The following is a 15,793-nucleotide window of genomic DNA, read 5'->3' on the forward strand; positions in this document are numbered from 1 at the left end:
GCTTTCCTTCCTGTTACTTCCCACCCCAGGAAGCTGACCAGCCCCCAAGTATCTATACTTCACCTCATCCCCATTCCTGCATGGCCTCTGCTCAAGCTGGACTTTTCTTCCTTTTGTAACCACTTAAATACATCCACATCTAGCTCATACTGACTGAACTTCAACATGACTTTTTTCTTCAACTACTGAGACATAAATGGATCAGTGACTTTGCCGAACTCTGACAGCACTCATTATAACACAGGCACATGGTCTTCTGTTTTATGTCTATTTTACTAATGAAACACAGGAGGATCCTTCAGGATAGCAACCGTATCATATTCAGAATCATGGACCCAAGAGTTCGAATGACCTCAGAAGTCAGGCAAGTTCAACCCTTGTCAAATGTCTACTTGTTTTCTACATAACACCCACAGCAAAAAGTGTGCCTGGTTTTACTCCAGGGACAGGAAACTTACCTACATCCCTCCTCATCCTCCAGATCCCAAAGGAACTTACTTGTATGTCACACTTGGACTTAAATCTACAGACAACAGGTAGCCAGGTTTTAAAACATTAATGTAACTTGGCCAGGTTTGTTTGTTTGTTTGTTTAAAGATGATCACTCTGGTGATTATGTTGAGGACAGACTTGGAAGGAAAAGGGGAAGAAAAGAAACAGAACAGTCAGAAGTTTGTGGCAAGACACCAGGTGAGAGATAACAGGGACCCGAAAAAACAAAAGGCAGTAGAGAGAGGGGAAACCAGACTCAAAAGCAAAAACCATTTCTGTGGTAGACTAAGATTTGGTGACCAACTAAGTTTGGCCCCACTAAAGGAAGGGATCCAGTGATGAGCACCATAGAGCAGTGGAGCTCCCAGCGTGGTACTGGCAGGGCAACGGTTCCGCTACCCAGGAATAAACTGCACTGAGGCCACAGCTACAGGAGATCTAGTTTCTTTCAAGTTTCTTCTTTCTACCATTCTTAACCCATAGTGTGCCTTCCAAATCATCAAGAGTCAAACTATAGTGTAAATCACCACTATTATTCTAGTTACCGCTATGGCTTCCTAGTCTAGTACTTTTTTTTCCTTCCCTTTTCAGAAGGTTACTACCTACCTCGGTCTCATTCCAACTGTGGTCTTCTGAACTGGCAGCATCTGTACCACTTCAGAGCTTGTTAGAAATGCAAATTCTTAGGTCCCAGCCCACACCCACTGAATCAGAATTTCTCAGGTAGCAGCAGTAATTCAGGTGATTCTTAACACATGCTAAAGTTTGTGAAGCACTAGCTAACCTCTTCAGATCACAGCTTTCAATCCCGTATCCATTTTCCATTACTCTATCCTAGGTATACTTTCAAGACCAAAATGTAAATTCACAAATGTGTCTCAGTAAGGAAAGTTACAGAAGCTGGGTGCAGTGGCTGACGCCTATAATCCCAGCACTTTGGGAGGCTGAGGTGGGTGGATCACTTGAGGTCAGGAGTTTGAAACCAGCATGGCCAACGTGGTAAAACCCTATCTCTACTAAAAATACAAAAATTAGCCAGGAGTGGTGGCGCACACCTGTAATCCCAGCTACTCAAGAGGCTGAGTAGGAGAATTGCTGGAACCCAGGAGGCGGAGGTTGCAGTGAGCCAAGATCGTGCCACTGCACTCCAACCTAGGTGACAAAGCAAGACTCTGTCTCCAAAAAAAAAAAAAAAAAAAAAGGCAAGCATTCATTATTCTAGGGAAACGGCATACACTTGGAAGAATCATTTAAATAGAAGCTTTAAGATAAAACTCCATATGGTCTCAAAAATGACTGTTATCAAAAGTTAGATACCAATTTCCAGATGAGTCCCTTAAAGATTTTATCCCAAAATGAAGAAATTAAAGACCTGGGCTGGGCACAGTGGCTCACGCCTATAATCCTACCACTCTGGGAGGCCAAAGTAGGAGGATCACTTGAACTCAGGAGTTTGAGACCAGCCTGGGCAACGTAGTGAAACTTCGTCTTTTTTTTTTTTTTTTTTTTTTACAAAGAATATATATAAAGACCTTAATGAAACACCTAGATTTGCTCACATATCCCTTACAAGAATCACCTCCAACCCCCCCTTACCCAGGCTGGAATGCAATCGCAACCACAGTTCACGGCAGGCTCAAATGATTCTCCCACCTTAGCCTCCCCAAGTAGCTGTGACTACAGACATGCTCCACCACACCTGGCAATTTTTTGTTTTTTGTTTTTTGTTTTTTTTTGAGACGGAGTCTCGCTCTGTTGCCCAGGCTGGAGTGCAGTGGTCGGGTCTCAGCTCACTGCAAGCTCCGCCTCCCGGGTTCACGCCATTCTCCTGCCTCAGCCTCCCGAGTAGCTGGGACTACAGGCGCCCGCCACCTCGCCTGGCTAGTTTTTTGTATTTTTAGTAGAGACGGGGTTTCACCATGTTAGCCAGGATGGTCTCGATCTCCTGACCTTGTGATCCGCCCGTCTCGGCCTCCCAAAGTGCTGGGATTACAGGCTTGAGCCATTTTTTTTTTTTTTTTTAGAAACAGGGTTTCACCATGTTGCCCAGGCTGGTCACAAATTCCTAAGCTCAAGGGATCCTCCCGCTTTGGTCTCCCAAAATGTTGTGATTACAGGCATGAGCCACCACTTCTGGCAACCTTATTAACATAAGGTGAAGTGGTAGACATTTTACAAGATAGATGACAAACCCTAACCTCACTTCTTCTATTTATTATTCTTTTTTGACATGGAGTTTCGCTCTGTCCTGCAGGCTAGAGTGCAGTGGTGCCATCTTGGCACACTGCAACCTCCGCCTCCCAGGTTCAAGCGATTCCCCTGCCTCAGCCTCCCAAGTAGCTGGGATTACAAGCACATGCCACCACGCCTGGCTAATTTATTGTATTTTTAGTAGAGATGGGGTTTCACTATGTTAGCCAGGATGGCCTCGATCTTCTGACCTCGTGACCTGCCCACCTCGGCCTCCCAAAGTGCTGGGATTACAGGCGTGAGCCAAAGGCGCCCAGCCTAACCTCACTTCTTAAGGCCACTGTCAAGAGGCACAAATAAATTAATCCATTCTCTAAAACGAAGTTTGTGTCTCCCCATGACAGTCTGTGATACCTGCTTTGCCCTAGCAGTGGAAACAACAATCTGGTAATATAGTCAAGCTGCTCCTGTCAGATGTATAGTTCCTGAATGAGCATTATAATGAACGCTGCTCAGGTTCATCTGTTCAGTAAGTTGGAGCCTACTACATGCCAGGCACTATGACAGTAAGTAAGAGAGCAAGTCAGCCCTCACTGAACTTGCAATAAATAAGTAATTTAAATTATACTTAAGTACTGACAAGAAGTATGGGTGCTAAGAGTTTACTATAGGCTGGGTGCCGTGGCTCATACCTGTAATCCCAGCACCTTGGGAGGCCGAGGCGGGTGGATCACCTAGGTCAGAAGATCAAGACCAGCCTGGCCAACATAGTGAAACCTTGTCTCTACTAAAAATGCAAAAATTAGCCGGGTGTGTTAGCGGGCACCTGTAATTCCAGCTACTTGGGAGGCCGAGGCAGGAGAACTGCTTGAACCTGGGAGGCAGAGGTTGTGGTGAGCTGCAATTGTGCCACTGCACTCCAGCCTGGGCAACAGAGAGAGACTCCATCTCAAAAAAAAAACAAAAAAGTTTACTACAGCAAAGGAACCTGAAACAGTCTAGAATAGATCTCTACCTGCAAATCAGGATTCACCTGGGACAGCCGCTAACCACACCAATGCCCAAATCCCAAATCAAACAAATCAGAACTCTGTGAAACCCTGGGCATTAACTAATTTTTTTTTCTTTTTTCTGAGACGGAGTTTCGCTTTTGTAGCCCAGGCTAGAGTGTAATGGCACGATCTCGGCTCACTGCAACCTCCGCCTCCCAGGTTCAGGCAATTCTCCTGCCTCAGCCTCCTGCGTAGCTGGGACTACAGGCGCCCGCCACCACGCCCAGCTAACTTTTGTATTTTTAGTAGAGACGGGGTTTCACCATGTTGGCCAGGCTCGTCTCAAACTCCTGACCTCGTGATTCGCCCGCCTCGACCTCCCAAAGTATTGGGATTACAGGCGTGAGCCACCTTTTTTTTTTTTTTTACACCTTTTTTTTTTGAGCTGGAGTTCACTCTGTCGCCAAGGCTGGGAGTGCAGTGGTGCGATCTCGGCTCAGTGCAACCTCCGCCTCTCAGGTTCTGAAGCGACTCTCCTGCCTCTGCCTCCCGAATAGCTGGGACTACAGGTACCCCTGGCTAATTTTTTATATTTTTAGTAGAGATGGGATTTCACCATGTTAGCCAGGCTGGTCTCAATCTCCTGACCTCGTGATCTGCCCGCCTTGGCCTCCCAAAGTGCTGGGATTACAGGTGTGAACCACCATGCCCGGCCCTTTTTTTTTTTTTTTTTTTTTAAGGTAAACTAACAATGGCCTTTAGTCAATGAAATCATCATAGAAGTTATTTAAGCTGTGTCTTGAAGCTTGATTAGGTAGTAGTTTTCTGAAGGAACAATCTTTAAGATATAGTCTGAAAGATGAACAGGAAGAGTTGAAGGGAAAAGTATGAGGCAAAGGGAAGGGTGTGTGCAAAGGTCTGAAAGCAAAAAATGGCATGTGATGCCTTAGAGACACTGAAAGAAAGCCAAGAGCAGGCCAGGCGCGGTGGCTCAAGCCTGTAATCCCAGCACTTTGGGAGGCCGAGACAGGCGGATCACGAGGTCAGGAGATCGAGACCATCCTGGCTAACACGGTGAAACCCCGTCTCTACTAAAAAATACAAAAAGCTAGCCGGGCGAGGTGGCGGGCGCCTGTAGTCCCAGCTACTCGGGAGGCTGAGGCAGGAGAATGGCGTGAACCCAAGAGGCGGAGCTTGCAGTGAGCTGAGATCCGGCCACTGCACTCCAGCCTGGGCAACAGAGCTAGACTCCGTCTCAAAAAAAAAAAAAAAAGAAAAAAAAGAAAAAAAAGAAAGAAAGCCAAGAGCAAGGCAGAGAAAAAAGAATAAAGTAGAGATTCTCAAAGTACCACCCCTGGTCTAGCACCAACAGAATCACAGAGGAACTTGTCAGAAATGCACATTTTCAGGCCCCACTCCAGACCTACTGAATGAGAAAGACACAGGGGACGGGAGCTGAGAGGGAACAGCAACCTGTGTTTCTGATGTCTAACATTAAAGATTCTGGATTTTAGGCTGGGCAAGGTGGCTCACACCTGTAATCCCAGCACCTTGGGAGGCTAAGGCAGGTGGATAGCCTAAGATCAGAAGTTTGAGACCAGCCTGGCCAACCTGGTGAAACCCTGTCTCTACTAAAAATACAAAAATTAGGTGGGCGTGGTAGGGGGCACCTGTTATCTCAGCTACTCGGGAGGCTGAGGCAGGAGAATCCCTTCAACCCAGGAGGCGGAGGTTGCAGTGAATCAAGATCGTGCCATTGCACTCCAGCCTAGGTGACAGAGTGAGACTCCATATCAAATTAATTAATTAATTAATTAGCTGGGTGTGGTGGCGAGCACCTGTAAACCCAGCTACTCCGGAGACTGAGGCAGGAGAATCACTTGAACCCAGGAGGCGGAGGTTGCAGTGAGCCAAGATCGTGCCACTGCACTCCAGCCTGGACAACAGAATGAAACTCTCAAAAAAAAAAAAAAAATCTGGATTTTATTCTAAGATTAACGAAAAAATAATTGAGAGGTTTAAATATACGGATAACATGATCAGGATAATAGCACCTAAATGGCTTGGCATCAATAGCTGAGCATAGACTCCTCAAAATTTAATTTTTGTAATATTCAAGGGTCACAATCATGCCTTTAGGGCCAGGGAGGTAACATGAATGAGTAAGGAGGGCAATGTGAAATCCGAGGCGCTGCTCTCCAGCCAGCCTGCAATCTGCTCTGGTGCCAATAGATATCTCACAAACATTTGTTTAGTGAAGGGATGCACTGGCAAACCTAGGGATCCTTTAACAAACTGGTTAAGAAAGGAGAGGGCTCTTGTAGGGAATCCAACTTCTCATTTCTTCAGATGGGGCTGCTTCCTAGCCTGCGTAGGCAAATCTGGCATTAAACCAAAATTTCAAAGAATAACCACTTTTTGATGCCTGTCCAAGTAGCAAAGGGATAAAAAGCAATTCAAAAAACAAGATGCCAATAACCCAGCCAGCTTACCTCCCACATGGAGCTTCTACCACTGAGCAAATGACCCATTTGGATGAATCTTTAGAAAAAGTCAGAACTTGGGAATGTTCCTTGTGATAGGCTTCCCAGGAACAACCATCCCCTGGGCCTAAAAGGCTGCCAAAACCTTCACCTTCACTTCAGTGGGTCAGATAAGAAGTTCTTAAGATTCCCAATCCTTACTAGACATGTAGCATCTCTGGATACAAGGCTTCTCAGGACCAAAAAAAAAAAAAAAAAAAAAAGAAAAAAAGCCAAATACAGATCTATCGAAAGGTCACCAGAAGCAAGCAAAAACTTTTCGGAACGAAGCAACTTACAGCACTGACAGAAATCCACCGATTTGGGTTCTTGACACAATAGCACCTCACCCAGATTTAGCCACAGACCACAGATGATGAGGGAGTGGTTACACATTCTGACTGAATCAGGTTAAAAAGCACATTCCAATGAAGTTCAGGATGCAGAAAAGGATTGCAACAGACACTAATGAGAAGGGAACAAAGAGTGATCGCTTTATTAAGGCACTTCCTTCCCCCAATTCCTCAGTTGAGAAAGTCAACAGTCTCAGACGTCCTATCTGCATTCTGGCCTCAGAAGCCTGAACACCAGGTACTAAGGGATTCTGCAGACCTTGCCCTACTGAGGTGTCTCAGAGACCTTCAGGGGAATCCATGGGAGGCGCTTCATGATGAAGAGAGTTCCCGCCTTCTGCCTATTTCTTAGAGATCCTGAAACCATTTCTCTCGGGTCAGAATAAATGAAGACACAGGCTTTAAATCCAAGTAGAGTCAAAATTCCAAAAGATTCTTATCTGGATATGTGGCTGAATTTTCATTTCCTATCTGAAGCAGGATTTGTCATGGTGGGTTTACTACCCACCATCTTACCAGATGACTAGATTTCAGAGTAGCCTATTTTATCTCTGTGCCCAGCAGATTAACTTTCAGTGGCTGAGTAACTTGCCCACAGAGCTAAGACTAACGGTAAAGGTTCCCACAACCACCTAGTTGGTGTTAACTGCCTTTCAGGTATAAAGTACAGTCCCAATGCCCTCTGAGGCGATGATTACAAAGGCTGACATTTATGGAGTGCCTACAATGTGCAGTGCTCGTGTGTGCTCTCTAGTAACCTATTTAATGTTCACCACCACCCCCATGAAACAGAGTTGGTGGCAGAATCTAGAGCCAGGAACTCTGTTGAGAAACAGTTTCAGACGTCCTATCTGCATTCTGGCCTCAGAAGCCTGAACAGCCAGGAACTCTGGCTCTAGAGCCCAAGCTCTTAATCACTAGACTATACTGCCTTTCTCAGGATATGGTCAGTCCATTCCATAAATAAGTACCTGATTCCATAATTAAGCATGTGGGCATCAAGTACTCTACCAAAAAAAAAAAAAAGAGTAGTCACACAAAATCACCACCAGAAAAACTGCTTTTGCTCCAGCAATGCTCAATGTGACAACGCATGCTGAATTGCCCCAGGATCCTACCTCGTAGCTAAACATTAAGCCAAAAGCCTAAAAATTAAGCCCTTAAGAGTAAAGTCAAGAAACTGATACTTTTCTCAACTTTGATGGAGAGCAGACAGTGCTTCTGATATCTCCATCTTCTCTGCCCCTCATGTGGGTCCATGTCTAAAAGCACAATATTTAAAAAAACAAAAACAAACTAAACAGATCATAAACCTATTCCCTGGGCAGGGAGACAGAATAGACATCTACAAGTCAACCTTTAAGTTCCTTGAATTCAAGAAATAACTTATTCATTTAGATCAAAATTACCAAAACTTCCAACCAGAAACTAGTTTGCTTTGGTTTCCTCTCTGCCCCATCACCTTTCAGAAGGTGCAGAAATACTCACAGGCAAGCTGGAGGGTCTTGACTGAAGGCTCAGGTTCATATCTTCTTGCCCTCCCTTACTGGAGGTCATTGAGGGGGCTGAGGATGCCTGAGACCCAAATGAATCTTGAGATAGCTCCTACAACAAGAAAAACAAAAGCTGTGATGGCCTGGTATTGATAAACCAGGCAAGCTTACTTCATGGTGAAAGGGTTATGGGACTGTCTCTCATGAGTGTGAGAGAAAGCCCAGTTGCGAACAGTATTATCTGAAGGCCAGAAAAATCCAAGCCGTGACTTGCAAGAATGTCAACAGTGGACTCTTTCTGGCAGAACTGTCACCCATTCATTGCTACCTACAGAGGGCTATTTCTTGGGGTTAAATGCGAATGTATGGCCAACTTCAAGTTAAGTCTATCAAGGAATGAGACCAATGAAACCACAAAAATCATGCTAGATCCTCTGCATTAAAATGAGTACTGCTTCCTTCAAAGACATCACCTTGGGATGAGATATTTATTCCAACAGTGCCACCAATACATAAACTTTTTAGGGGACCTGTCATCACTCAGTCATCTCTCTTCTTTGGGCTCTACAAAGAATAAAGCCCCAAATGCTATTTTAGGCTCTATTACCTATATCTTGTTCACCAGACATAACTCCAAATGAATTTTTGCTATTTCCCCAAACAAAATCCACCCACAAAAAATAACATTTACCACCACTGAGAGTATTCTAAAGAATGTGGTATCAGCTCTGGTGGCAATTCCAAATGAAGGGATCCAAGTATTTTGAGTGATAGCAGAATGGAATGGCAGTTGGAGTGAATGTACAGTACCACCTCTCAAAGTGACTGTTTTGAAAAAAGACCAACTCACTTGGATGCTCAAGTTCTGATGTTGATTTACAAAAAAAAAAGAAAAAAATTCAGTCCCATTATCTTTAATTTCTTATCCATCTATACAACTTTCCATTGCCCTATTTCTTCATCATTAAGGAGAGCTATAGATCTTTATGTAGTTAAGGAGGTTATGCCTTTATTAGTTCAATCAATCCAGTTATCATGTTTACCCAGAGTTTAATTGGTCTTTAAGTGCACATTAGAGAACCATTCTGTACAGTAAAGTTCTCATGACACTAACCCCCAAGCTGTCTGTGGTCACACACAGGGAAGGGCAGGAGGTCAAGGATATCTTACCTGCGGTGGAGGGAAGCGCTGTTGGGAATAGGCAGTTTGCTGGGACTGCTGAGACTGGGGCTGAGGATACGCAGCCTGCTGGGAGAGCGTCGAGGGTGCTGGCTGCTGAGGTTGCTGCTGCTGGTAGGGAGACTGAGCCTGTGGCTGTGAGTAGGAGGGCTGGCTCTGAGGGTGCTGCTGTGTCGTGGACTGCTGGGAGGGGTATGGAGTCGGGGACTGCTGATGTGGAGGTTGGGATGGCTGCTGGGAGTATGGAGTCTGAGAGGACTGGAGCTGTGGTGGCTGAGACTGTGGCTGCTGCTGATACGAAGGTTGGGCATGAGGGGTCTGGGATGGTGGTTGCTGGGAGTAGGGTGGCTGCTGCTGCTGAGGGTGAGGACTTTGCTGGTTGTAATATGGAGTCTGGCCCTGTTGACCATACCCGCTGGGGCCTTGTTGTCCATAAGGAGGAATCTGTAGGAAACGAAAATATACTTTTAGCACTGACTCTCCTGAATGAGGAAAGATGAAGTGTTTTGTCAGAAGCTATGCACTGAGGATGAGTATAAAAAGCAAGCATGCAAGGCCTCATACTTAGGAGGCCCGGGGTTTTTCTCTCATCCCTGCCTAAACTGAGCCAGGAAGGACGGCCAAGCTGGGTTTTTAGGTGGTTTGTTTACAAGTGGACATTTATCCACTGAAAATTTACACTATTTACTATTGAGGCAACTAACACGAGTTTAAGAGCAGCTGTTTCTACCAATGAGCCTAATCTTTTTATCACGGCCTAGACTGTTTTTATAAGTGTTAGGAATCTGTACCCTAACCACAATGAATAGTCAATAGCAGCCTGGCTCAGCCAACTGAAAACCTAGGGTTTAGTAATTCAGACAGTGTGCAAATCACTAAGCTACTTTGGTTCTTTCATTTAGTTTTCATTCAAAAAAAATGTTTGAGAGCCTACTCGATTACTTGTACCAGGCACTATTTTAGTCACTGGGTATGTATTTAGTAAGCAGGCAAAAGAATAAAATAAAATAAGTAAATAAATTACCTCATCTTTCCTCTATTAAAAAAAAGAGACAATTTTCTATATTAAAGGCATACGTTGCTTTAAAGTCTTAGAAGTAAAATTTGTTTTATATTCTCTCCCTATTTTCAGTATCAGTATCAAATATAAGTGATAGAAAACTTTGTCAACACAAAAATGACAATAAAGACATAATGATGTGAATGGTTCCACAAAAGGAGATGGATAAGGGGAAATCTTAACATTTGTAACAATGCTGTTAACATCTTTTCTGTTCAATCTTCCCCTTTTCTTCTACTCCCAGTAACATTCATTTTGAACCAGATGGCAGATATGGTAAAGGCATTCAGAAGCATAAAGGGCCTTTTTTGTCCCCAGGGCACATGATATGAATGGTTTTCTTAGTAGTAGCAGTGCCTAGGTGTTCAGCCACTGCCTTTCATCCCACCTCATTCAGAGATCACCACTCACTAGGTATAAGCTGGCCTGTCAGGTCAAGAGAAAAAGAGGTATGTACCTGTGACCAGGGAGTAGTTCTCCTTGGAACACACATGGGACGGTGCCTATAGCTTTGGCTTTGCTAGTAGCACTCTGTAATTAACTGAGCCAACAGGTCTACAGTCTTGTCAAGAGGCTTGGAAGCCAAGGATACATTCTGATTCTATAGCTCACAGATCAGATTTTGGACAGCAACAAGGGTCAAGGCAATCAGAATCACCATCTACCTGCTGTGTATAAGAGAGGCCGCCCATGGCACTCTGCGCCCGGCCCTGCATGGTCATCGGGTACCGCTGCGGGGTCTGGGACCCATATGGCTGCCCTGGGTACCCATGTCCTTGCTGCGGTCCTGACGGAGGTCCCTGTTGCTGCGAGTATGGGTTAGTCCCGCCATATGGCTGAGGTCTCATCTTGCCCATCTGATCCATTGGACTGGATGGCTACAAAATAAAAAGCATTTCATTAACCTGAGCTTTGATGGTCTCTGGCCACTGAATATACAACCCAAGTATACAGGTTTTTTCAGTCTGTATGCTACAAAGAAATCCAGTTACTTTGAAAGAGCAATGAGACTAACCTAGTAACCTTTAAGTCAACTGCCCTGCCTCAGAACCCTAATTTTGTCATTTGAAAAATGAAAATACCACCTATTTGTGAAAACATCTTATAAGCTAAAAACTACTTTGTAACTGTGGTACTGCTTGAGATCCAAGGGACAGGCCAGGTGTAAACAACAAAGGCCCTTCAGTTGGTAGAGGACGGTGCTGCTATGCACTGCCATCACCTTGTTAAACACCAAAATTGATGCTTCAATACTATGACGGGGAATTCATATACACAAACATCTAGATGTTTCTATTTTTCCAATAATGAAAACTCCCCTTAAACACCTATAGCCTATCTGCACTACGGCACAGTTAAATTTATGCTTTCTTCCAAATAAGCAAAGAAGCTAAGTGACAGTTGAGGGAACGGTAACTCTGAATTAAGAGCCTTGTGCATCTCAACTGAAAAGCTCATTTCCTTTAATATTCAAGAGTTTGAAGATGTAAGGAGGACAGAACTTTTGTTTCTCTGAGAGACAAGAAGATTCAATGGTAGACTATCATGGATGTTGCTTTCTTTCCAGCTCTTTGTGGAGCAACAGGTTCAATCAGCTCATTCACTTTTTGATATGCCTTTATCCTACTGGCGCTCCAGAGCACACCTTCGACTGCCAGAAATATCTACCTATATCTATTGGTGGTGTGGGGGCAGGGGGAAGTTCCTCTAAGCATCTTTTAGATACACACAAGATGCAGAGTAGGCGTGAGTCTGATATAAAATTTAAAAACTGGCTCTTACATTGGGGGTAAAGTAGATACTGATAATCTAGGCCTATCGTTAACTGTCAAATGAAGGAGTTCAGTGGTTCATTGATTTTAGCATGCATCAGAATCACTTGAAAGGCTTGTTAAAACAGACCACTAGAACCCACCTCCAAGGACTGGTCTAGGTTATCCCTAGGGTTCCTTCCAGTTCTATTATTCAAAATTAATAAGCTATTCTATAATTTAAGATATTAAGACCTTAAACAACAACAAAACCTCCAAAATAAAGGAAGGGGACATCCAAACAATTGGTTCTCTGTATTTATTTTTTAATAATGCTATTAAGTGTTTTATAGTAGAAGAAGTGAGCTTTCATGAAAGAAAACAGGTAAGACAATAAGCCACAGAGGCTGTTCTTAATATCAAAAGGAAAAAAGAGAAGCAGAGTTATTTCTTAGGCTATATCTGAACTCTCAACTAACCTGGTGAGTGATGATGGGAATACTCCTCTCCCATGTTTCTGAACTGTATAAAATCACACTAAAACTGTGTCCCAAATCACTACTACATGTCAACATTATTAAAGTACTGTTTCCCACAATCCTAACTAAACAATTTTTGCCCGTCTTTCATCCATATTAGAAGCTCCAATAACGTTCCCAATCATAATTTCAGAGCTACATAGATTTTAGAGTTACTTAGGAAGTTCAAATTTAACAACAATTAAGAAATAGCATATGGTCCTCCCCAATACACCTGGCAATGGAGCCAAAACATCACCATTCTCTCCTGTAAAGAGCTTGGGGGCTTACATGGCCATATCATGCCACATATCACACTGAGGTCCTCATCTCATCCCAGACTGCAGCTGCTGTCCATGCGGCCTCCAACTGCAGAGACTATTTTGTTGAACAAAGAGATCAGCCTGCTCTGGGTATCTCTGTCAGTCTAGGTCTCCCCACAACATGAGGGGCAGTCATTACCATGGTTACTATAGAGCTTCTAGAGCAGTAGCTATTAACCAGGGATGCAGATTAGAATTTTCTGTGAAGCTTCATAAATGGCTAGGCCTCTCTCTAGAGATTCCAATTTACTGGGTCTGGAAGGGCTTGTGCTCTTCTCCAACCTCCTTAAAGATCTTTGAATGAGTCTGGTATATACTATTAGCTAAGAACCAGTGATCTAGAGAAGCACTGGCCAATAACATTTACTGTGATGGATAACTACTAAACACTTAAATTATCAAATATTACTCAGGAACTAAATTTTTATTTTTATTTACATTTAATTAATTTAAATTCACATAACTACATGTGGCTAGTGGCTTATTATGTTAGAGCAGTTCTAGGACAATGCTATTCCCAAATCATTTCCACCACTCCCTGGTCAATAATAGTTTCAAACTTCCTAACTACTAAATCCTGCACAGTATTATTACATAGAGCATAGTGTAGTAATTTGATAGACTTGGGTTCAAATCCTATCTCTCTCACCATCCTACCTTGAACACATCAGTTCTTTAAACGCACATAACATACTTCACACAGTACCTGGTATTTAAACGTCCAATAAATGGTAGCGATTATCAGTAATGATAAAACAGTGCTTCTACCTGGCTCTAAAGCCCTCTACAATGTGACCCGGTTTTCCACATTTTTTCAGTCTCACTCCAAGATTCCCCACATACTATCCACACCCAGCTGTATGCAATGGCATCCTGCCCTGCCCTCCTGTCCACAGTGGCTTCTAGTAACAGAAACTTGACCTTTCAAAATGAAGCCACTTCCCGTATCTTCAGCACACTTTGATCTCTCACATTTCTAAATGCCTTATTGTAAATCCAGTTAGCATCCTAAGATTTAACACTTAGTTGCAGCTAACTATTCCAACTAACTGATTGCATTTCTCAAGACTAGCTTCTGGGAAGCCAGAGATCAGGTGTTTTATCTTCAAAGCTCTCCCAAATACCAAAGTACAGAGCTTGGGCTCAGTGATTGTTCAATGTGCAATGCTGTCCTATTCCAAAAAGGTGTAGGAGACACTATGGGGACAAAGCCCAAATCAAACTATCTAGCCACAAAGCCAGGGTCATACCCTAAATCTAACTCTAACACAGGTTATGACTTTGAAGGTAGAAAAAGAGTTGGACTGAAGTGAAAGAGGAGAGAGAAGGATAACAATACTCAAGGGAGAACAGGCACACTTTAAGAATAACCTGGTTGGGCGCAGTGTCTCACATCTGTAATCCTAGCACTTTGGGAGGCCAAGGCAGGTGGATCACTTGAGGCCAGGAGTTGGGAGACAAACCTGGCTAACACAGTGAAACCTTACCTCTACTAAAAATACAAAAATTAGCTGGGTGTGGCGGCGCATGCCTGTAGTCTCAGCTACTTGGGAGGCTGAGGTATGAGAATCACTTGAACCTGGGAGGTGGAGAACTGAAACGAGCTGAGATCGCACCACTGCACTCCAGCCTGGGCAGCAGAGCAAGACTGTCTCAAAAACAAACAAACAAAAAACCTCCAAGGCCAGGCACGGTGACTCAGGCCTGTATTCGCAGCACTGAGGTGGGTGAATCACTTGAGGTCAGGAGTTCCAGACCAGCCTGGCCAACATGGTGAAACCCTGTCTCTACTAAAATACAAAAATTAGCCGGGCGTGGTGGCACGCGCCTGTTAATCCCAGCTACTCAGTAGGCTGAGGCAGGTGAACCACCTAAACCCAGGAGGCAGAAGCTGCAGCGAGCGGAGATCATGCCACTGCACTCCAGCCTGGGCAACAGAGCGGGACTCTGTCTCAAAAAAAAAAAAAAAAAAAGTTGATACCAGGGAGAATTTCAGAACTGCAGGGACATCCTCATATACACTGCTTAAAAACAAAAGGCTAAGGACAAGTCACATTTTCCTCTCTCACATGGGGGCCTGCACTCCCAATTGAGTACAGCTATTTACATGAGGGCTATAAAGGGTTCAAGGAATGTCCCACCTCAACTTTAGGAAATCTTTGTAGACCAAAAAATAAATGTACATCAAAGAAATTTTTATTCTAAAAATAAAATCAATATGCTTCCTTTTTCTGGTCATCAGATTTCTGACTCCCTCCCATCACAAAAGGCTTATGATCAACAGAATATGCAGCTTATTTGGCAAACTAAATACATATTCAGTTCAAACAATCAGGTTATTCTGGTCTTATGTAAAAGTTAGACATCTGCTTGAATCAGAAGGGGAGGTCGGCAGAGACCTAACTCACACTTATGACATTTAAAACCATCGTGAAAGATTTGTGATTTGCAGTTATAGATGAAATGCCATCTCCCAATCTCTAGTAACAGAGAAGGGGCCTTAAATCTTCACTGATCAGTTTTATTGGAAAGTAGCAATCTCACACCAGAAAAATCCCTAGATGCAAGATACAAAAAGCCAGTATCAGCAGTCTGCAGGCACAAGGCAGGGGATGGAAACACCAAACCCTAGCTGCAAAAAGCCAGAGATTCCACTCTGGGAAAGACAGAGGAAATCCTTTCAATGGGAAACCACAGGAGTAGATTACTGTGATTACACTTCAAAAGCAAAGGCTCTGCCACAGAAACACATAATTGAGAGGAAAATGCTGCCCCTTGATCAGCAAAGTCAGGCCCCCTGCTATATACTCTCCTGAATTCATAAAAAATAACAATAAAAAAGGAGGAAAGAGCCATAAGAAAACTCCTCATCTCCATCCACCACTTATCTCCTTCCAGATCACTGGCCATGTTATAAACT

The 15,793-nt window shown here is 43.7% G+C and overlaps 1 protein-coding gene across 5 annotated transcripts in view; it reads right to left on the reverse strand.

Moving 5' to 3' along the window:
• The window catches only part of LOC105494512 (AT-rich interaction domain 1A), an 85,810-nt gene that overhangs the window by 41,875 nt on the left and 28,142 nt on the right, over positions 1-15,793 (reverse strand). For 2 of the 5 annotated variants that reach the window (XM_011762999.3, XM_011763000.3), the window contains exons 2-4: positions 10,947-11,159; positions 9,213-9,665; positions 8,038-8,154 (exon numbers count right to left, since the gene is read on the reverse strand). In XM_011762999.3, coding sequence (XP_011761301.1) covers positions 8,038-8,154; positions 9,213-9,665; positions 10,947-11,159 — 783 coding nt within the window. The other 3 variants (XM_071097902.1, XM_011763003.3, XM_011763001.3) reach the window with 3 other exon arrangements.

This window comes from Macaca nemestrina, chromosome 1 (assembly GCF_043159975.1).
Source record: "Macaca nemestrina isolate mMacNem1 chromosome 1, mMacNem.hap1, whole genome shotgun sequence".
NCBI lineage: Eukaryota > Metazoa > Chordata > Mammalia > Primates > Cercopithecidae > Macaca > Macaca nemestrina.